A 21,354-nucleotide genomic window follows, 5' to 3' on the forward strand; every position below is an offset into this window, starting at 1 on the left:
AAGTGGATGATCACACAGGCTGGTGTAGTTGTTAGCTGTCTGCTAACTGGACCGCTGGACTGTGTTTGTGCTGTTGGAGCCTTTTGGAGCATTTTTAATGGCGTCATGTGACTACTGTGAGGTTACTGTATTAACAGACCATCCAGGAAGGATGTGTGTGTGTGAGTGAGAGAAAGAGACGCTCCCGTACAGTCTGTGGATGCAGGCGATAGCTATCCCTGCTGACACCAGATTTAAAATGTAAATAATGTTAATGAGGATTTGTGTGCTTATGACTTTATTCTTAACAAATTGTTCCTAAACTTCAGATCTTTCTAGAAATGAGCTGTTTGTTTAGATTACAGTATTGCTATTAAACTTGGTGACTCTGTCCCATGAGTCAGTGTCATTGTGCCAGAAATGGGCCTCCATATGCAGAGCTGTGTGGTCTTGGAATGAGGCGTTGGCCGATTGGAGGGATCAGACAGATTAGATGCTGTGCAGCGCATCAGAGGAAAACTGAATCATCGAAGAATGAAGAAAAAGCCGTCAGCCTCTCTGAATCTGAACATGTCTCTTTAATGTTTTGAACACAGTCTGTCAGACTTGAAACACCACAGGGTGCAGCTCACACAGAGGCAGGGTAGAACAGATCCTATCAATGTGACCCGCACAGGTTAGCGGCACACTCATCTGGCCACTGTGGAACAGGTGAGGCTGCTGGCAGTGTTCCCAGCTCACTGACTCGACATTAAAAGAACTCCCCCAGGCTCTGTTTCCATGAAGCAGCATCACCAAGTTACCTGAACCACACCTGGGGCCTGCTCTCACCTGGTGTAAGTGTGTAAATCGGCGAGGCGGTGCGTGGAAACGGAGCCTGAAGAGGAACAACAGGAATGTGGTTCGACTCGGAGCAGCCGTACAGAAGTTCATTCATGACAAAACTACTGACAGAGGGGAAATCTGAAACCCTGGCGAAAGCAAAGCTCTCTGCAGGTCAATGGTCAACACCTGAAAACAGTTTCAATTGCTGGTGCGGATACAGCTACTGATTTTGGCAGGGGAAAGCTTGTCCAAGCTCTTATTTTAGCGGGCAGTTTGAGATAACAGGAAAAGCTGGAATAGTAGCTAAAACATAGAATCGGTTTAAAATTTTGAAACAAATAATTATCAGATCCTTTAAACTCTGTTCAAAAACAACAGAACAAAGTTGAAACTGATAAGTTTTAAAAATGTGCCAATGCAGCAGCAGGTTTGTTTTAAAAGCTTCTGAAGGAGATCCACCGACAGCTGCAGTCTGCGCAAGATCTGTTTGTCAAATGATCTGTCTCAAAGATCTGTTTTCAAAGTTCTCCCCACTAAAGCTAATGATCAGCTGACCACATGCTTCCTGTGCCGTGACTCCATCGCCTCCACCTGCAGCTGCTGATCTGCTCTGCAGCAGTTTTTGCAGTTTTGTGGTGGCCCACCAGAGGGCTCCACTCACACCAAGGTCGGGAGGAGAGGTTCTGCTGGTTTTTGGCACAATGTGTTCAGTTGTTGTGTGGAGATGAATAAAGTCGGAATGGAAAGTTACAGCTCCTGTCTCGTCTGTACAATACCTCCACAGTTTCATATTTTTTGTCCACGACAGCAACTGGGCCGGCTCGGCCTGCAGGGAGGGGAGCAACCGTGATCCCCGCAAACTTCAGCAGGTCTCAGAGTGCTGATCAGTAGTTTTGTCATGAAAAATCATCCTCTGAGCGTCTGCTCATCTGCTGGACTCTTACTGAGGATCACAGGTCTAGAAAACAGAGTCTCTGGAAAACAGAAACATTCAGGAGAAGTTTATGAAGAGTTTGCTGAGAAGACTTTTCTTTGCTATTCGGACACCTGCAGGATTATTTTCCATTTTTGGGGTGATCTGATCGTTTCAGACACCTTGAGTCATTGAATTAGCACCATTTGATCCTGTAGGCATTGCTGAGTCCTACAGCGTGACTGACAGGTGCTAGGTCCAATCAGATCGTCTGTAGCAGGTAAAGAGTTCTGCGGTTGGTTTCTGGTTCATGACGAATGTGTTGTGTCTTTGAGTCTGTTCAGCAGAACAATCACAGATAAAATCTTTTCCGTATATAATAGGTTTCTATTCAACATCATATCCACTCCATCCATAAGCATCTTCATTCAGACTCAAAAATCTCCTAAAAAACAAAAACATGATGGTTCTCATGGTGTGTTTTTTCCGGCTGTGCTTGGATGAACGGTGCTTTCATGGCACTGTGACATGAATCACTCTTTGCTCACTCTTAACTGGATGTGGAACGATTCTTCACTTTTTTTACATCTTTTGGCAGCATGCTAAACATTAACTGCAACACCACAAATAGCTAAAGCCTCAAACTTAGTTGAACATGCTGAAGAAGAGCAGAGAGCAGATGCAAACAAACCTTCACCATGAGTGACCGACCACCAACACACCACAGAGAGGACAGCCAATCAGCAAAGAGAGGAACCAGCCGCTCAGCTATGCAACCAGGACATGAAACTAAAGGTTGAAACAATAGATGCAGAGACAATATCAGAAGGTCCACATGGAGAGACATTTCTCTGGATCTACAATCATGTCTGCAAAGCGGTCTTCTACAAGCTTCCAGAACGTTCTGCAGACTTCACTCACTGGACAAGGTCAATAATAAAAATAAAAATATTCAATAGTATAAAAGGTCAGTAATGACAAACCTTATTTTTCTCCCCTGATGAAACAGTGCGAACCTTTTAGGGGAGTGTGAGGATTCAGCCACAGGCTGAAACAACGAAAAGTTATTTATGCTCTTAATCGCCCAATAGAGCTGCAGGTTAAACATTAACACCTTTACCTGCAATGTCCTGGCATGAAGTCTGTAGTCCATGTGAGAACAATGAAGCTAACATAATGGGAAATTTCCTGGGCAGATCCCTCACCTGAACCACACAGTGTACTCAGAGTATCACTGAAGAGTACAGCTGAAATGAGCACTTCCTGACGTGTTCTACATGTGAGACAAAAGATCAGCCTGGAGTCCTGGACATATAAACCTTATCACTATTTGCTTTTCCCTTCATCAGGATCATCAGGCAGTTCTGACGAGACATCTCTCAGTGAGTTTATGAAGCAGCTCTCGTCTGAGGAAGAACCACCTTGCGGCGGTGATGAACGACTAGTTCCCCTCTCTCACAAACACTTTTTACCCACTTGTCTACAGCGCTCTGCTCACAGACTGATGGATGCAACAAATCAGCGACAAAAAGCTCGATACCAAAGCAATGCATTAGCTGAATTTTTTTTCATTGCCACCGATACATGAACACGCGAGCGAGTGAGCGAGCGGCTACGCTAAGCAACGTTTCCACAGAGAAACAAATGTTAGCTCAAAATCTACAGCGAGCTTAAACACAAGAGGATTACAACCATAGAACAGTAGTTTGGTCTTTTTTTTGATCAAAATAAAGCATTTAAAGTATACTTTCATATATAAGCAATAAAAAATATGTAACATCTCAATACTCCAGTAATAACTCTTACATTAATATTGTGCTCATTGGGATTCTATCTCTTTACATATATTTATTCATTCTTATAGATAGCTATAAATATTATTTTTCTTGTTTTGCATCCCCGTGCAGCAGGAACTGTGCGGCACCTCCAGCTGTCGACAGTGCAAAGACCTCATTGATATGGTTTATGAACAGACACCTGACCACCGTGGCTGATGGGAGTGTGGAAGGCAATTAGTGGTTAATGACAAGATGGTATGAGGCTGACAGTTAGCACCACAGAAGGTCCAGAGAATCAATCCACTTCAGAACTTTAGGAGGAATTGGTCCAGAGGGAAATATCCACTCAAAAGGTCAAGAATAACCATCTACCCCAATAGGATGAACCACCAGAAGGCCATTAAGGACAGCACTTCGCAGAGGTTCCATCGGATAGATTCCCTGGAGATCCATTCACTCTAGAACTCCAGGAACGATCACGAAGTTCTGAAAGACTAGAAGAAGGAAGTTCTTCTCCAAAGGTTGGTTGCACTAACTTAAGAAGGTATTTATAACCTGATGTTCTAAGTCAGGCCTGAGAAGTATTGGTAGTTGCACCATTCAGCCTTAAGTCTTCTTGCAAATCTTGGCATGTTCTTCAAACCAGAAAATGAAATTGTTGAGAACTATACACTCTTTTAGCGGACTGATTTGAAACAAGATAAGCTACCTGACCTAGTACATTCATCAACACTGAGAAAACTCGAGCTCCCGGAGAAAACTTCACCAGCACAACAAAAACATACAACCACTGCATAGCTGGTCTGACCCAAGCTCAAAACCAGGACCCTCTGAGGCATGGAGCCACTGTGCATTTGTTTCTATGAGCAATAAATTAATTTTACAACAAGCAAGCTATGCAGACTGTTACAGATACAACAACGAGGAGTTGACTCTCTTGATCTGTTTGAACTGACTGGAGAGCCTTAAAGTTTGAGTTGGTTCATGACCGAGCATTTAGTGGTGCTGCACTTTATCACACTTGTGCTTCATGAGCATCAACAATTACATGACCATATCCTTGTTTTACCCAGGAGGTCTTCTGCCTATGCCCGGTCAATAAAATGACTTATTTAGGTCCTAATGCCATGCTTCTCATGTTCTATCACGCTAGACTGCTTGGCGATCAGTGTGTCCTTGAGATAACTAATGATGTTTCAATTTTCTTATTTGTAGTAATTTTTTTTAAAATTTACTTTCATCTAAATTAAAAAAGCTGTTTTTAGCTGCTCTCTTACCACAGGGGGTCACAACAGCTGTACAAGTTTGATGTGGTAGAGGTTTACAATGAAGGCCCTTCCTCAAGCAACTAGAATTAAACCAGTGACCTTTTATTTCCCAAGTAAATGTGTTAACCACTAAAACACCAAAAGTAAACAGTTAGCAAGAATGCTTGCTGTTACGCAACACCCATCTTCATGTGCATGTTCGAGTGAACGAGTTTGCTACCACCGGGCATAGTTAAGGCTGGCTGGTGCAGTCAACATAAAGTTCACTCTAGACTGGTCTCAAATACTGATCTTGCAGTTAGAACTGGGTTTAATAAAAGCAGCTGCTCCAACTGTCCCCCAATATTAGGCTGGACCAAACCCCTCAAAACCCTCATGAACTCGAGGAGGCCAGAATGAACTCTCCAATGACTAAACTCCAGAAGACCAAGAGGCCAATCGGGTTGAAGACCATCAAGGACCATCTACTCCACAAGTTCAGGAATGAATTGCTGCTCCAGCTGTCTAAAAAGTAACGACTGAATCAAGAGGTTCAGGAAGGATGATCATTAATGATGCTCTTTAGGAAGCACTTCAGTGGAAAATACAAGTCAAACTCATGTCTAATGAAACAGAGCTGAGAGTGACGGACAGACAGTTCAGGACCCTGTAAAGTACCGGAGGTCTCCAGGAGAGACGTCCAAGTTTTCAGACATGGATTGTGGTCCAGACTTGTTTTGGGTTTACCGGCACAGACGTACACTAGCTCAACAGAGCCCAGAGTGTAAATTGGTTAGTTTCATGGTTTCCCTTAGACCTTTCAGGTTCTATGTGGTTTAAAACTTTCAAAACCAGCTGAGTCCTGATCCAAAGAGGTCCAAACCAGTTTACGGGTAGCTGGTCACTGCCGCCTGTTTCTGTGCGAGACGTCGCAGCTCCTCCCTGATGGCCTTTATAAGAGAGGCGGAGGTGTGGGCGGATGGTGATGCATCCTCAGGCGGATATTCTGGAGTAGGTGAGGTCAGGAGGAGAGGTGGAGCTGACGGGTCCCGCAATGAGGAGCTGGGCATCTGGAAAACAGAGGAAGAGGAGAACTCAGGAAAGGACATCACCTGTGAAAAGAAAGGAGAAAGGGTGAGACATTTCAGCTCCACCTGTGCACCACCAAGCTATTTTCTTTACTGATTTCACCACTCACGCTCTCTCTGCTGGCTCCCGGCCTGGAAAGGTCCTGGTCTGAATGCTGCTGATTCCAGCTAGAGCCAGTGGGGCCCGACATGCTGCGACCCACCCCAGGGTATGCTCCAATCTGACTGGACAGACCCACCTGGGTCAGGTGATGGAGCTGTGCACCTGGAGGTCAGTGAAACCAGTCAGCAGATACAACATTAGTAAATCATCAGCCTGTGTGGAAACAAACTGAATACAGACAAAGTCATGTGAGGTTTGTTACCTTTGGCTTTATTGTCAGAGTCATGAGAAAAAAATGCCTCGTCCCACATTAACTAACCTAATCTACAGTCTCTGGGTATTCACACACAATATGATTCTTTTCAGAAATCTTGAGAGAATGATAATTCTTTCTTTCCTAAACTGTTAGAAATGCTGTATATTTGTTGTAGTGTATGGCACCACCAGAGGGCAGCCTCTACCGCATGACCAGTCAGCTGAATTATGCGTTACCTCTGCACATTTTGAATGTTTGAGACAAGTTCAGGATCTAAAACACGTCAGAAAGTGAAAATAAGAGGAGAATATTTTAGACTCAGATTTGATTCATTCATTTTACTTTAATCTGTATATTTCATGGCATAAAGTTACAGAACTGAATGTATTTATTGACTCACTGAGGCCATCCTCAGTGCTGTCGCTGCCCAGCAGGGGGCCGGTCATGTATATAGCTGCAGTGACTTCTATGAACCCCCCATCATGAAAAGTAGATACCTGCTGTCAGGTCATATAAACTGAACGCACGGTGAGCTGTTATTTGTTGATGGCTGTGACTGTACCTGTGCTCCCTCCTACAGGTCGAGGTCTAGAGGAGGAGGGTGGGTCCTCATACTGCCCCCTGTTGGAGTAAATGGACTCCTGCAGCTGATCTCCAGTAGACACATACCCTCCTGAGCTCAGCCCCTGCCTGTAGAAACACACAGAGAATGAGCTCTGGTTCTGACCTAGTACTCAGACTGGACTAAGTCTTCTGTATTCTGATACTAACCTCTGCAGAAGGCCCTGGACTGAGGTGGGGGACATCCCCAGCTCTGCATATCTCTGCAGGAAGAAGAGAAAGAAGAGAATTAAACCAGAGCACGAGTTCCTGACAGAAGTATCTGCTTCATCTGCAGGTCCACACACTCACTGCAGAGAAGGGGCTGTGAGGGGGGGCTGCTGGGTAAGAGCCCCACTGCTGGTTTGGGGGCCAGCTCTGAGGGGAGGGGCTGGGCAGGGCAGAGCTTACCCCGGCGCTGCCCTGCGAGGACGGCGACACCAGGGCGAAGGCGTCATCCAGAAGAGAGTGCATCTGCTGCCGGGCCTCTTCAATGGAGGGCTGGGGGGGCATGTAGGGTGGCGGGGCCGGGGCAGGGTCAAAGACCTCGTCAGTGGGGGAGGGGCTGCCGTGGTCCGGGGGCAGGTCGGGGTCTGACTGTAGGAAATGAAGTAGAACATCAAGTCAGCGCTCTGCTGTCTTACAAAAAAAGTCCACAGGGCTCAAAAAGACTTCCTGTGTCACTCAGAGTTCAGTAACAGTGTACAGCTCTGTCCACGTCATGCTGACGACACCATCAGTAACAGATCAGATCAGCCGTGTACCTCCAAACACTCAAACATTATGTGTGTCTGTGAATGCTTAGAACAGGCAACATATCCAGCTCACACCTACCTTGCTTATTTGATGGTTAAATTTTGTTTGCCTCACCATGTAGGCCACGTTGTTGAGTCCGGGGTATTTCCTGTAGGTGGCGCTCTGATCGGTGAGCAGCCGGTCTCTGTCTGTGTCAGGAAGACTTCCAGGTCCTGGCTGAGCCCGCCGACTCCTAGGAGAGCGCCTCCCTCTGGCAAAAAAACACAAGAGTTTACAGTCAGGCTGGAAACAGATGGGACAATAATGAGCTTAGCTTTGGTGCTAACAGGGATGCGGTTGGTATGTCTTAAATATGATTTCTCTAGAGTTTGAGGTCTCCTGCAGGGCCTCCTCCCAACTGGGCATGTCTGGAGGTGCTCAGGAGGCACTGATCAGACTGAGAAGGAGCACGGCTCGATTCTGAGCTCCTCCTGTGTCAGGTTGAAACGGACATCTTCGAGCTAAGCTCTCTTTCTTAACCTCACAGCAGCAGTACGGTACAACTCCTGCATGGAGCACCAATCCACCAGTCCATCTCAAGCTCCACCTTCCCCTTTGTCCGCGAGCCCAAAGAGAAAAATCAGCTATTGTCCACACAGCCTCCAAGACCTACATCATTTGCAAAGAGCAGGGATAAAATGCTAAGATTCCCAAAATGCACACCTTCTTCACCCTGGCTACCCTTTGAGGTCATGTTCATGAATATTACCTACAGGATCAAAGACATGCACCAACCCTGAAGGACTGACAAGAGTATTGACTATGTGTCCTTCTGAGGACATCAGTCCCATTCATCTGGATGTAGTGTTTTCAGTGAGAGAAACATTTCATCATCATCCACTTCTTCTGTCTTTGCTGCCTGCAGGTTCCCCCAACCTTATAAACTGTACAATCAATTAAATCAGTGCTGCAAGTTTTGGTCATTATGCAAATGTAATGCTATGTCCAGATGAACAGAATCAACTTTCTGGGATTTCCTTACCTGTGTGACTGAGCATGCGTCAAGGAAGTCTGAGAACACGTTTGTCTTTGAGGGAACTGAGTCAGCTTTCGCTTTAGTCACACAGAAGCAGCTGTTCATGGAGAATGAAATATTCTTTTTTCACCTCAGGTAGGGTCTGACCTTTTCCTGGAGTCGGTGGGAGTTGGGGGTGAGGCAGCATCGGCCTGCAGGATGCAGTCCATGTGGTCGTGGGCAGAGCTGTAGAGTCGCTGTGCCACCTCACTCTGAACTGGACCATCTCCAAATGCGTCCATGATGTCATCCATGGAGGGAAACTCGCACTGGCCCCGCCTCTTAGCACGCTGTCGCAGTTTGTTCCGGTGATGCTCGATCTCTGACTTGTGCCGCAGCGCCACCTGCAGGAACAGAGACGGTTGACTACAGTTAATGATGATGACCTCATGGCAAGCTGTGACTGGATGTATTTTTGTTGTCAACTCACCTCTGTGTTGACCTTTTCAGTGAGGGAGGGGCTTGGCTGTGATGGGGCATGTGGCTGCGGTGGGCTCGGACGTGGCTGCATGGCGATGAGCTGCACCTTGTTGGCCTGACGACGGGTGCCGTCAGATGACCCGCGGGACAGGCGGTCCACATGGTCAAAGATGGAGGACGAGGACAGCAGTTCGTCCGGGCCGCTGCCTGATGGAGCACCTGTGGAAGGAGAGGTCAGAGGACAGAAAAAAGTGAAAGGAGACTTAAAGACCAACAGAGAAGTGAAAGCTCAGACTCCCAGGATGCATTTCACCAGTGACCATCTACTGAAAGCTTGCAGAGCGAGTAGGTCAGTCCCATAGACATCCATGTTAAAGCTTTACAGCAGAAATAAACGTGTTTATGTGTGCAGAGCTGCAGTTACTGCAGAAGGATAAAAAGTGACAAGCAACCAACAAGGAGATGAAGATGGCGATGATAAGGATAATGATGAAAAAGTGGGAGAAAAAAACTTTTTCCCAGAATAAGCAGCAGAAGAAACAAAGAGAGAATGAGGGAAATCCCTCAGACAGACCAAGACCCCCAGCACAGAGGTCAGAGGTCATATGCAGAGGACATCCAGGAGGCTGACAACTGCGGTCAGATCTTCAGCATTACTCAGGGTTGTGTTTGTTACTGTCAGAGAAATTATTTTACCAGAAATAACCTTCAAACTATAGAGAAGTCTGAATATAAACATTTAGACAACAAGCATGTATATTCCAAGTGTACAAGAATAATAAAAAAGAGAAGTTAATAAAGTAAGAGTGGAAAGTAAAATTCGCTCCATCATTTAGTGATGATCAGTATTCAGATTTAGCTTACTGCTGATGACTCGCCTCATAAACCAGGACCTGTTCTTCCCTTTATGAGTTAAGGTATTGTTGTCGCTGGTACTGTGATTACTGGAGACGGATCGATTTGACACAGTCACAGATTAATTATTATTATTGTTTAATCTGTGAATTTAAAGGTTGAGCTCTTGTCTCTGCAGCATCGCAATGCTTCACGTATTGATAGGAAATGTGGATTGGAGATCGGTGTGTGAGAAGGTGGTAATGTGTTGGCATGGTAACGTACCCATTTTGCTCCTCCCTTCAAGTAGGCAGTGCATTAAACAGAAAAGACAAAGTTTGAACAGAGCAGAGCCTCCATCCTTTGTTTACAGCCTATTCATTACAAATACTAAAGCTGATTATGTCACTGTGGCTCTCACCATTTTTGGGTGTCTTCCTGTGCTGTTTCCCCTCGCTGGGTGTGGCCACAGGTCGGGTGCTTTCTTCTGCTGACTCCCTGCCGCTCGATTGGTCGCTTCCTAACGAGTCGCCGTCTGATGGGCTGAGCCTGACAATGGACACAACAGGTAAATGGTAAATGGCCTGCATTTGTATAGCGCTTTTCTAGTCCCTAAGGACCCCAAAGCGCTTCACACTACATTCAGTCATTCACACACTGGCGATGGCAAGCTACATTGTAGCCACAGCTGCCGGATTAAGTACAATTTTGAGATACTTCAGTAAAAATGTTCGATGTCGACGATTTCTCTGAATGAAAAATAATCGTGTCAACGAGCCAGTGAAGTTCATATTCTATATTTTTTAACAAGTTTGTTTAATAAGTCACAACATATTCCTAACCTCCCCCTGCGGCGGCTCAGCCGCGACACCTTGGTGGATGATCCTTTGGATTTGGGGGTGTTGAGGTCTCCGCCATCGGAGGGCGTGGCTTCCTTTACTGGTGCAGGAAGTGGACCGGACTCCTGGATCACCATGATGTCATCCTTACTGTGCTGACCCAGGTGAAGCTTTGCAAAGTCGAAGCCTTTAACGCTGGGAGCCTGAAGCTGACAGAGGATATGGATCAGGGGTCAGTAAGGTAACAAAAACATCATGTTGGTGGCTAAAATCCTAAGATTGCAGACACAGAGGACAGAAAAACACCAGGTGTCATCGCCTGTTAATTTTAAAGTGCCAGTCCTTTTTGTTGACCTCTGACCTTTTGCCTCTGCTGGATGGTGTTAATGGCGTCCGGCTGGAACTCAAGCTTCTCGGAACCGCAGAGCTTCCAGTACAGGATGATGATGATGAAGACGGCCAGTACAACCGGGACAACAACACCGACAATCAGCCAGATGCTGCTGCTCTGAGTCTCAGCTGGAGGGACAGAGATCGTCTCCACAGCTGGAAACAGAATCAAAAAGATCAAACTTTATCAATATGACACTTTCTGAACCAATCAGAAGCAGTTTGGACACACTCAGCATTGGACTCACGTTGGGCCAGCGGTCTCTGCACACGGTGTCCAAGGACAATGGCGGCCCTTTGAAGGTCCACACGGTTCAGAGTGGCGGCGGTCACCTCAGCAGGGACCCTCTCTCCACCGGGACCCTCCACAAAGTAAAAGACCTCCAGAGGGCGCTCTGCCCCTGACAGCCTGGAGACCCGCACCACCTGAGACACAACCGGTTCAGTGCACATTCACATTGTACAGGTACACACACCTCTGTCTGGTGGCATTACATCAGCCATCATTGCCTTGTGCGTGTACCTGTAGACTGTTGTTGCCCACTGCTGTGGCTCTCTTCCAGCGCCTCCTACTGGTTTCCTGCAGTCCCTCCTCCAACAGCAGAGCCAGGCGTCTCTCCAGACGAGCCTTAAAGCTTCTCTCAGCCACCAGCTGCTCCTGAACTCCCAGCAGGACTGATACCACACAAAGGGGAGTTCGTCAGAGCGAAGCTAACACATACCATCATCCACACAGTACAAAAACATCATACCAAAATGTAAAAAAAAGAGAGTGGGTTTCTTACCTGTACGGACCCAGGTGGAGCGCAGGTGGTGTGAAGTGTTGAGCTCAGGGTAGTGAAAGGCTGTTAACAGAAGTTTGATAAAAACGCTTTACATATTGTCGGTTTAATGTTTACTGTGACATGTGATGGGTTTGTGTATCGTCTCGTACGTTCAGCGATCTGCAGCGCAGGAAATCCCACGTAGAAGCTGAACTCCACCAGGCTGAGCTTCCTCAGGTGTTCACTGACCTCTGACCCCGGCAGGTAGCCCCGGCCATCCCGCACCGCAAACGTGATGTCGACGGGAACCTTCTGCTCCACCGCTGGCCGGGCCACGCTTATGGTGATGTTCAGCAACTGTGTGAAGAAGTAAAAGAAATTAGAAAAGCGAACGGCTTTAAATGGTGACCACACACGAGGCAGACTCACCTGTACGGTGGCGTTCCCTCCCTCATGTAATCTCTTCCGTGTCTCTGCGTACGCCATGGTGAGCCCTCTCTCCACCCGTTCACTGAAGTTGCAGACTCGGATGTCAACATGAGTGGGAACAAACTGCAGCACAGAGTGGATCTGATACCTGAGGTCAGGTATGGTGTACAGTGGTGAAACTGTGGGAATGGGGCCGAAGCGTGGCGGCGGTCGGCGGAGGGCATTGATGACGGACATGGCAGTGAAGATCAGCGGTCCCGACACAACACGAAAGGCAAAACTGGATGGAGTTCTTAGGAACTGAAAAGGAAACAACCAGGGAAGAGTGGAAAGTTATTAACAATTTTTAAGTTTAGCTTAATATCTAATAAGGATTCAGTAAAGTAAATGAATAAATGAAAGAGAAGGCATTAAAAAAATAAAGAAAAGTATGCATCAGATGGCATATTTTCATGGATTAAATGGTTTTTATTGATTTTTGTGTAATTTAAAAGCTTGGACCTTCTCCTGCTGCCTCTAACAGTCTATGGACTGATTTCTATGTGAAAGACTAAAATCTAAAGGATGTCAGGTTTATACTCCGAGTGTCTCGATGCCTCTGCTCCCAGTAAACAACAAGCTAACATTAGCTTAGAAACAGAGTTCACTATTACAAAGTTAATAAATGACTGGCTCCCAGCACAACGCAAACTCCACATAAGCATGAACCAGAACGTCAGTGACACAGTAACACACAGAGATCAGTCTCTGGTCATTGGTTGGTTGCTTTGGACAAACTAATGAGGAAGAAAATCCAGTGAGAAAGACAAATATTAGCCGATCATTGTCTGTGTGTTTGACTAAATTCTGACCAGTACTGCAGATAGAGTAGTGATTCTTGTGACTGCAGCCGAATGAGCTAAAAACAAACACTTCAGAGCGAGAACATTAGAGGACGGGCTGGGATTAGCCTGTTTCATGTGAAGTCTGTGAAGCAGGAGCTTGACTGTGAGGGGAAACCACAGTCAGCATCAGCAGGACGGAATCATGCAGATCTGAGAAGCAGCGATTCTGTTTGTACCTGCAGCTCCACTGAGCGGTTGAAGTCTTTTTTCAGAAGATCTCGGACCTGACTGAAACCAGCAGACGAGCCTTTGGAGCTGACTGCAGGGCACACAAACATGGAAGACATCAGTGATTAGACAGAACATGTGCAGCACCTGGAGGTACGGTCACATGACCTTCTAAGACTCTTACCTACTCTGACCAGGTACATTTCTGGCTTGGTGACATTGCACAGGTATTGTCTGGTGGGTGGTGTCTGGGCCACTCTGGGTGTGGTGACTGGAGGGGCTCTGGTCAGGCTGATGGCTGTGATTTGGGTGGTGGTGATGATGGCGGTGGTTGTTGTCGTGGTAGCCTTAGTAGTGGTTGCGGCCTTGGTGGGAGGAGCCTTTGCTGGCATCTCAGTGACCACTGTGGGCCTCTCTGGCCTCTCAGGGCGGGTGGGGGGTCCCAGTGGTGGAGGGGGAGGCACCCAGCTGGTGGTGTTGGACGGGGGTCGGGAAGGGTGCCTGCTTGGGACCGAGACATAGTCTTTGTGTTTTGGAGCAAGAGCAGTAGGGGTGGAAGGGATCTTGGGGGTGGCTGATGGAGCAGGTGTCTTCTCCTCACCTGTGAGGATAGGTGTAAGGATGAGGGGAGGTGTGGGCTGTCTTGGGGGATGCTTAGGCTCCAATCCTAGAGGAGCAATGGGGCTCGAGGATGGGGTAGAAGGAGGATGGTGGGTGTGTGTTGCTGTAGGTGTAAGGACAGGTTTGGAGTCGTTCTCATTTACCTTTTCCCTCTCCTTCTCCTTCTCCCTCTCCCTCTCCCTCTCCTTCTCCCTCTCCCGAGCCAACAGGTTTGTGTAGTACTCCAGACTGTTCATGTCAGGCAGCAGCAACTCCGTCGGCTCCAGTGGGATCATGTCCTCCAAGTCATAGTCCTCATCCCAGGTGGGGAAGACATCTGGATGGGCAGGCTGAGTGTGAAGGGGAATGTTGGGGGTTGAGGAGGAGGGGGAGAGGGGAAGTTTGGATGACAGTGAGAGGGTGGGGCGAGCAGGAAAGGAGGTGTCATAAGAGACCCAGTCCCCCCCATTGTCCCCATCATAGGGGTGGCTGGGCAGTGGCGTGGCGAGGGCCATCTCGTCACCTTCAGGTACCATGAAGGACAGAGTCTCCAGGTAGTCCCCAGACCCCCAGGCCTCCTCCAGTGAGGGCCCCTGTTCCCAGGGGGGAGGAGGAGTGAGGGTGGGCTGGCTATGTGGGGGAAGTGGTGGAGGTAGACTGGGGGACAGGAGGTCTGGAGGTCTCAGGAGGAGGTGGATCCCCTGAGCACCAGAGTCTGGGTCCTCTGCTGAGCCTGCACCACCACCGTTACTGTGGTATCCAGAGTCTGAGTGGTGGCTGGGAGGTGAGGGTCTAGAAGAGGTGGAGGATGATGATGGTGATGACGGATGTGACGAAGAATCAGTCGTTCTGTTGAATTCCAGCACAACTGTGGGCCAGAAGGACAGAAGTCGTGAATTTAAAAGCTCAACATTATACCTCAAGAGTGAGCGTGTGCCATAACCAGATTGTTACCAAACACGAGGGAATAAACCTGAAGGACCCTGAAAGAAACTGATAAACATGAACAAATCTGAAGACCCTGAAGACCCGAATAAACCTGAGGACTGGTAAGAACCTAGGGACCCTGAATAAACCTAAGTAAAAAGTAAGAAAGTAAAAGCAGATCTATGGAGGACGTTTCTATTTTTGTGCAAATCTAACTGAACTTTGTGCTATATTAACATAAAGGTAAAATAGTATCTGTAGATGGGAACACAAACTTTATTCTGTTTTTTATTCTAATTGCAGTCAGCTTTAATCTGAACAAAAAGAAGGAAAATAAAAAATATATCTCCGTTTTCTGGTGCCTGCATTGTAGAGGGTGACTTTGCTCTAAACAGGAAATGACTACAGTCACGGGTTAAAGTGGATTCAGCAGGTGGGGGAACACTAAAAAATCAGTTTTAGTGGCTCAGTGTGAGGAAAAAAATCAAACTCACAATACTTTCTACTGAGAGCTCCAGTAGATTTTCTTAATGTACAGGCTGTGATCAGCTGACCTGCTGCTCTTTGCGGATTTACACACCTGAATTCAACCAGATGTGAGCAGATGTTTCATGAGTTGTTCTGGCTGATTTCCATACACTGACAGTACACTGTTTATGCTGTCTTTATATCGTTTATATCATTGTTTTCTACATTAAATCCATCACAGTTCAGCAAACTAACCTGCTTATCCTGCACTAACTTGCAGAGGATTTTCATGCAGCCTTTAAATAACTCAGTTAAGTCTACCTCAGTTTGTTTAGCAGCATGATTCGCAATATGAAGAAACATAATTTCACATGTGCAAACCCAATATCTGATGCAAAAACATGTAAGCTTTCTTTTCTCTCCCTGTGAAATACAGCAGCTCAAAGAAAGGGCTGTAAACCGAAACTAATGAGCCTGTTTTGAAAATGTAAGGAATAGAAATCTCAGATACTTATTTAAAATGTAGGGAGTAAAAGTAAAAAGTCGTCAGAAAAAAAAAAGTGCAGATACCTAAAATCTGTAAGTAAGTACAGTAATGAAGTATTTGCACTTCATTTCTTTTGACCTCTGCCAGTGGCACACTCGTTTTTACAAACATATTAGTATTTTTGAATTATGATTTGAAACTGATCACAGCACAAAATAAAGAATAAACTCTGAAATGACAAAGCGTCACAAACACAGATCACCTTAATGAGACTGAGCTGGTTCAGCTTCTTTACAGCATTCATTCACACAGCAGAAACACACTCCTCTTTTTCCTCCCTTGCAGTCTCTTTAAAACCATTTGTCTTTATGACGTACGCACGCACACACACACACACACACACACACACACACACACACACACACACACAGCCTTGACTGGGTCTCTTTCATCTGGTCTTGGCCTTGTTGCCGTGGTGACGCCGTGCTTTGCGGCAGCATCACATGCAGAACAGAGACGAGTCATTGGTATTCAGGAGACGACGCCCTCTCACACACAGACAGACAGACTGATCGATAGATGCAGAAAATATTTATCATTTTTTAATTATAAAGAATCTCTTCAGATTGATGCACTAGGCTAACTGCTAACCTGCATTTATCTGAGCTCCTGTATTTACTGCTCTCAGCTCTGAGAAACATCTCCTGTTATTCCTGACTCTGAGGTGCCCTCACAGAACAGCTGTGGCTGAGGTGTTTTATGGCAGCACATCTGCTTCTGTACTCCATCACATTTATTTTAAAGCGTTGGGTCCTTCTGATTTGCAGTCTAAAATATAAATCTACTCAAATATGACACGATAGTATTATAGATAATCTCCTCAGCAGTAAACCTTATTCTTCTTTCACCTGCTTCCATTAGGGGGTGCCAAAGTGGATCATCTGCCTCCATCTCCCAGCATCCTCCTCTCACACTGACAACTCAGCAGTCCTCCTTCACTACATCTATGAACCTCCTCTGAGGTGTTCCTTTTCTCCTCCATCTTCATCCTCTGCCCATGCTTAGACCATCTCAGGCTTCCCACTTCACTTTGTTTATTTACAGTTTTTTTATTCACTAAGCGTTCATTATGTGCTTGCTGAGCTCTCACATCTGTTTTATTTCACATCTGCGTAGCTCTGACGTCTCATGGCACAGGTGCTCTATAGAAGAGCAGGTGGAGAATAAAAAAATTAGCCCAGGGAATTGAGCTACATTTCATTGTGGATGTATGACCATGTGATGTTTGTGGTTTTTCTTTCAGTGCACTGAAACAAGTTTCTACGTCTTCATCAGGTTGGAAAAACTCTTCTTCAGTCTGAATTAAAACACAGCCATGGGTTGAAATCTGACATCCATAATGCAACATGTGATCCACAGAGGGCACTATAATAAACACACACTCCCCGAATCTGTCATCTCTAACACAAGTCCTGAAATGTCGAGTGACGTTTCAGGACTAAAAGTGACATCACACCAACACAGTCACAACCAGCTGACCTCTGAGAGCTGTTTGTGATGAAGCAGCTTCCTGCTGCCTACATCTGATCAGCTGATGTCAGTGTAAACCTCCACAGTCTGACATCAGCAGGTCATGTGACTCTGTGTGTGCGTGAGTCAGTAATGTGGGAGGATGACAATATGGAGCTAAAATGAGACTCAGAAGAAGATTCCTGCACTGCAGTCCTTTTGAGGAAGTCCATGTTCATTTCCTGCTGTGTACAGATGGCTCAGAGGTCAGAGGTCAACATTAACAGCTAACAGCACCTAGCAAGGTTACCTGCAGCAGGTGAACTTGAGGTCACCATGGAAACCAATGTGCCAGCCACCAGCAGGACCACACCTAGTGTTTGTCTGCAGGCCGAGGTTCTGCGTTCCATCCTGGTCCTGGTGCTGGAGCTGGGGCCTGGCGAGGTCACAGCGTCCATCGTCCTCAAAGGACCGGCGGTGCGGTCCCACTACAAAGAGCCGAAGGCCCCTCAGGAGGACCTGAGTAGCATAGAACAGCAGTCAGAAAATGTGTGTCCTGCAGGGTTCTCACCGAGCACAGGAGAACATTCTCCTGCTGGATGATGACATCATCAAACGGATCAGGAAAGATTCAGCTAAAACTCTTTTTTACCTTCATCGTTAGTTACTTTAAAAATAAAGGCTGTAAAGTTGTGTGGAGTAGTGTGTGACCCTCTGATGGGAAGGTTCATAGTTGAAACAATTCATCAAAGTTTGAAATAACAAATCTAACTATCAGCCTGACGCATTAGCTTTTGTCTCCGAACTAAAGTCCCAGCAAGTTCTGATACCCTTCCATCCACCCTGACCTCCTCCCTGCTCCAACTCAGACTACAGCTGGCCTGCTGTGGATGTTTAGGTCTGATGCTGAAACCAGTGTTTATGGACTGACGCTGTCAGATAGGAGAGAGACCAATATTCTCGATGCACACCGTCTGTGAGAGCTTTGCTGCAAAGGTAACAGTGATGAAAGAAAAACACTAAAGTGCCTCATTACAGTCCAGCATGAAGCTGAGAAGACTCTGAAGCAGTGAAAAAGTAGGAACCCAGGGACAGGCGGTGCTGCAGAAGCATTCATTGTGAAGCAGACGTGCTGCTTTGAAAACAGACAAAGACTTGCAGCAAAGACTCAAAAGACTCCAAGTAGATGCACGTATGTCATAAACAAACTCCTACATCACCTCATTCTTGAGTTATTACATTTACAAACTTGGGTGTCCTCGCTGCCCCCCAGTGCCATGACGACATACCCCATCGGACTTTTACGGTTCAGGGGTAAAATCCCCCAAAATCCTCTGCTTAAAGGATCTGAAGGTTTTTACGTGCTGTAGACCCTGCAGCAAACATTTTACTGTGACTGTGCCCTCTAGTGGTGGAAGTGCTTGGTGCTTGGTGTCCTGATGTCCTGATGTCTTATTTTGGAGGACAGCATGAAAACGTCTAAAGCCACCCCATAACAAACCCACGACCTAAAGACTGTGGAACATGCTCATTCATTTGGTTTTAGGGTGTTCTGCTGAAGGCTGCAGGGAGGAGGTCGGGTGGATGGACGGGACAACAAAGACACAGAATGATGTTAGTCTAATATTTCAAACTGTACTCGTAAAGAATTGGGTACCTTAAACTGGGGCTGTTCAGCCTGGATAAAACCCCTCTGAAACTGAAACACGGAGCGCTAAAAATGCTCTGATGTTGCTTCGAGAGCAGCTCAGGTCTGAATGAAGATCACAGCTGACATTTCTGACAGCATGCAGAGCGGGGTCAGGATCAGGGCTGCCACACCATCAGAAGGTCAGTTAAACATGTACCTGCTGCTGGACCCTCACACCCGAATCACCTGATTTCAGCAGCTTCACATCCTTCATTCTGGAAGGGTGGAGGACATAAACCCAGAACATCTAGGCTTAGGCTACAGTCTAACTCTGAACCTGAAACACTTTCTCTGTGAAGATGATGAAGACCTGCTCCAACCTGCGGGTGGAGCATCTGGACCACTGACTTATTACTTCATTGTCCAGGTTTGTGATGAAGGCTAGCGGGGCTTTAATCTGCACATATTTCTGATCTCGTCTCAACTTTAACATCAGCACTTCCCTGTGAGTCAGCTCATCGTAACCAGGCTGAGCTGAGGACAGCTCTCAGGTAATATTAATAAAGAGATTACACGCAGTGTCACGTGATCCCTGCTGCTCCTCACAGCCCCTCAGTACCGAGCAAAAAGGGAGCTCTGCTTTCTCTGCAGAGCACGATTACAAATGGGTCACTGTCCCAGACCCCGGAGCCTACGAGGGTGTGCGGCTGAAGCAGGAGGCTTCAGGCTCGCCTCCACCTGCGGGGATTTTTCTGTTTGCGCAAAACATGAAAATGTCGGTTTGAAGGATTTGCATAAAGAACCTTCAAAAATGATCAATCAGTCAATAAATCAACCATCGATCAATAAGTGAAACCACAAAGACGTGACGGTGAATATTTAAAAGGTATCCAGCTGTTTGTCTGACCGGCTTTCACAACTGTGCCTAATAAAGTGACAGGTTGGTATATTCTCTGTCAGTCCGGGTTTTTGTGCTCTGCTCGGCTCCGTTTCCAGAACACTCACTCCTCTGCCGGTCTGGCCCGGCTCGGCCTCCTCTCAGATTGACCCCATTATCGGACAGATGCTAACTGCCTCCACCCGCCCGCCGAGTCCGCGAGGTGGAGGCTGCATCCGCCCCGCATGTTCGTGTCCGGGGCTGATATGCCCCCCTCCCCCTTCCCCCGGCACGCTCCGGTCCGGTCCGGCACGGCCCAGTTTACCGTGAGGACGACGCTGCCTCCGGTGCACGGCTGAAGGAGCCTCGCTTCTTATAGCGGCCGCGGACACACAGAGCCGCAGACCCGGGATCACATTCAGACTGCAAGCCGGGCCGGGCCGGGCCGAGCCGGGCTATTCTCACTGAGTCTCTGCCACGGCGGAGACCTACCTGCCATCCTGGAGATGCGGTTCGGGCGCGTCACGCCTCTCCAAGCCGCGCAGCGCGCTCCCTGCGTGGGGAAGAAGAAGGAGGCGGAGAGTCCCCGCAGAATCACACCTCCTCCTCTTCTCCTCCTCGGAAACAGCAGCAATCAGCCTCCACCGCCCGGTGGTGTCGGTGCTGTCCGAACCCGTCACATTCACAGCGCGTCCGGTTCCGGTACCAGTCCAGCCGGCCCCTCCCAGCATCATCTGACCCGACCTGCAAGTCAAAGCGCTTCTTCTCACACACGGACCGTTATTTGAACCGGCACCGGCACAGGGCCAGGACAGCCGGATCTGACCATGAAAATGAAACAGCAGAGAACTGCTCAGCTTTTATTTTATGAAGCCAACAAAAACACACACACACTCTCTCTCTCTCTCTCTCTCTCTCTCTCTCTCTCTCTCACGCACGCACACACTCTCTCTCTCTCTTTCTCTCTCGCACGCACACACACTCTCTCTCTCTCTCGCACGCACGCACACACACTCTCTCTCTCTCGCTCTCTCTCTCTCTCGCACGCACGCACACACACTCTCTCTCTCTCTCTCGCACACACACACACAAACGCACAGACTCTGCTCATGTTTTATGCTTCATGCAGACCTGGGCCACGGGCACAGCGGTACACTGGTTAGCAGGAAGGTTGTGGGTTTGAATCCCGTGGTCAGTTGGGCTCTGCGTGTGTGTTTGGTAACAGCTGACTTAATTCAGGTGTGTGAATGTGAGTAATAAAGTGCTCTGATTGGTCAGTTAGACTGGAAAAGATTAAGATACCAACCAGTTTATTTGAATGCTGCTGTTTCTGTTGAAGGTCACCCTCCGTATTTTCACCTTAAAGATGAACTGAGCACTCCTACAGAGAACAGCTGATACTCGACAACAGTGCAGCCATAATAGAGGAAGCCTGCTCTGAACGGACCGACGTCACGGGCGTTCCAGTCTGTGCTGAAGTTTGAGTCTGCAGTAACTGCAGTAATGTTTCATATTTAGTTCAGTTAACG

General features: G+C 47.2%; 1 protein-coding gene across 5 annotated transcripts; it reads right to left on the reverse strand.

Moving 5' to 3' along the window:
• Positions 1-519: 519 nt before the first annotated feature.
• LOC147309913 (UPF0606 protein KIAA1549) lies at positions 520-20,642 on the reverse strand. Of its 5 annotated transcripts, none has more exons than XM_086269161.1 (21): positions 20,318-20,642; positions 17,629-17,837; positions 13,512-14,795; positions 13,336-13,418; positions 12,276-12,575; positions 12,017-12,203; positions 11,868-11,927; positions 11,606-11,757; positions 11,331-11,508; positions 11,054-11,238; positions 10,696-10,901; positions 10,275-10,402; positions 10,139-10,153; positions 9,030-9,238; positions 8,708-8,943; positions 7,660-7,795; positions 7,201-7,386; positions 6,961-7,013; positions 6,752-6,879; positions 5,941-6,095; positions 520-5,854 (listed from the first exon to the last, which is right to left on the reverse strand). In XM_086269161.1, exons 2-21 carry the CDS (start codon positions 17,774-17,776, stop codon positions 5,630-5,632), a joined length of 4,254 nt encoding a protein of 1,417 aa, XP_086125287.1. In that variant the 5' UTR covers positions 17,777-17,837; positions 20,318-20,642; the 3' UTR covers positions 520-5,629. The 5 variants fall into 5 exon arrangements, with proteins under 5 accessions (XP_086125287.1, XP_086125285.1, XP_086125286.1 ...); XM_086269159.1 differs by having other exon boundaries at positions 7,102-7,386; XM_086269160.1 differs by having other exon boundaries at positions 7,624-7,795.
• Between the last annotated feature and the right edge of the window lie 712 nt (positions 20,643-21,354).

Source organism: Aulonocara sp. 'chitande type north' Nkhata Bay, linkage group LG17 (genome assembly GCF_057382095.1).
Source record: "Aulonocara sp. 'chitande type north' Nkhata Bay isolate Kocher_YH1m ecotype deep benthic linkage group LG17, A_spYH_male_GT1.1, whole genome shotgun sequence".
In the NCBI taxonomy this organism is placed as follows: Eukaryota; Metazoa; Chordata; class Actinopteri; order Cichliformes; family Cichlidae; genus Aulonocara; species Aulonocara sp. 'chitande type north' Nkhata Bay.

Coding starts and splice junctions, on each gene's coding strand:
- LOC147309913 (XM_086269157.1), bottom strand. CDS start 17,776: ATGGACGCTGTGACCTCGCCAGGCCCCAGCTCCAGCACCAGGACCAGG. Junction 11,239..11,330: donor GCAGAGACCGCTGGCCCAAC/GTGAGTCCAATG, acceptor TTCTGTTTCCAG/CTGTGGAGACGATCTCTGTC. Junction 7,796..8,707: donor CCCACCGACTCCAGGAAAAG/GTCAGACCCTAC, acceptor TTTTTTTGCCAG/AGGGAGGCGCTCTCCTAGGA.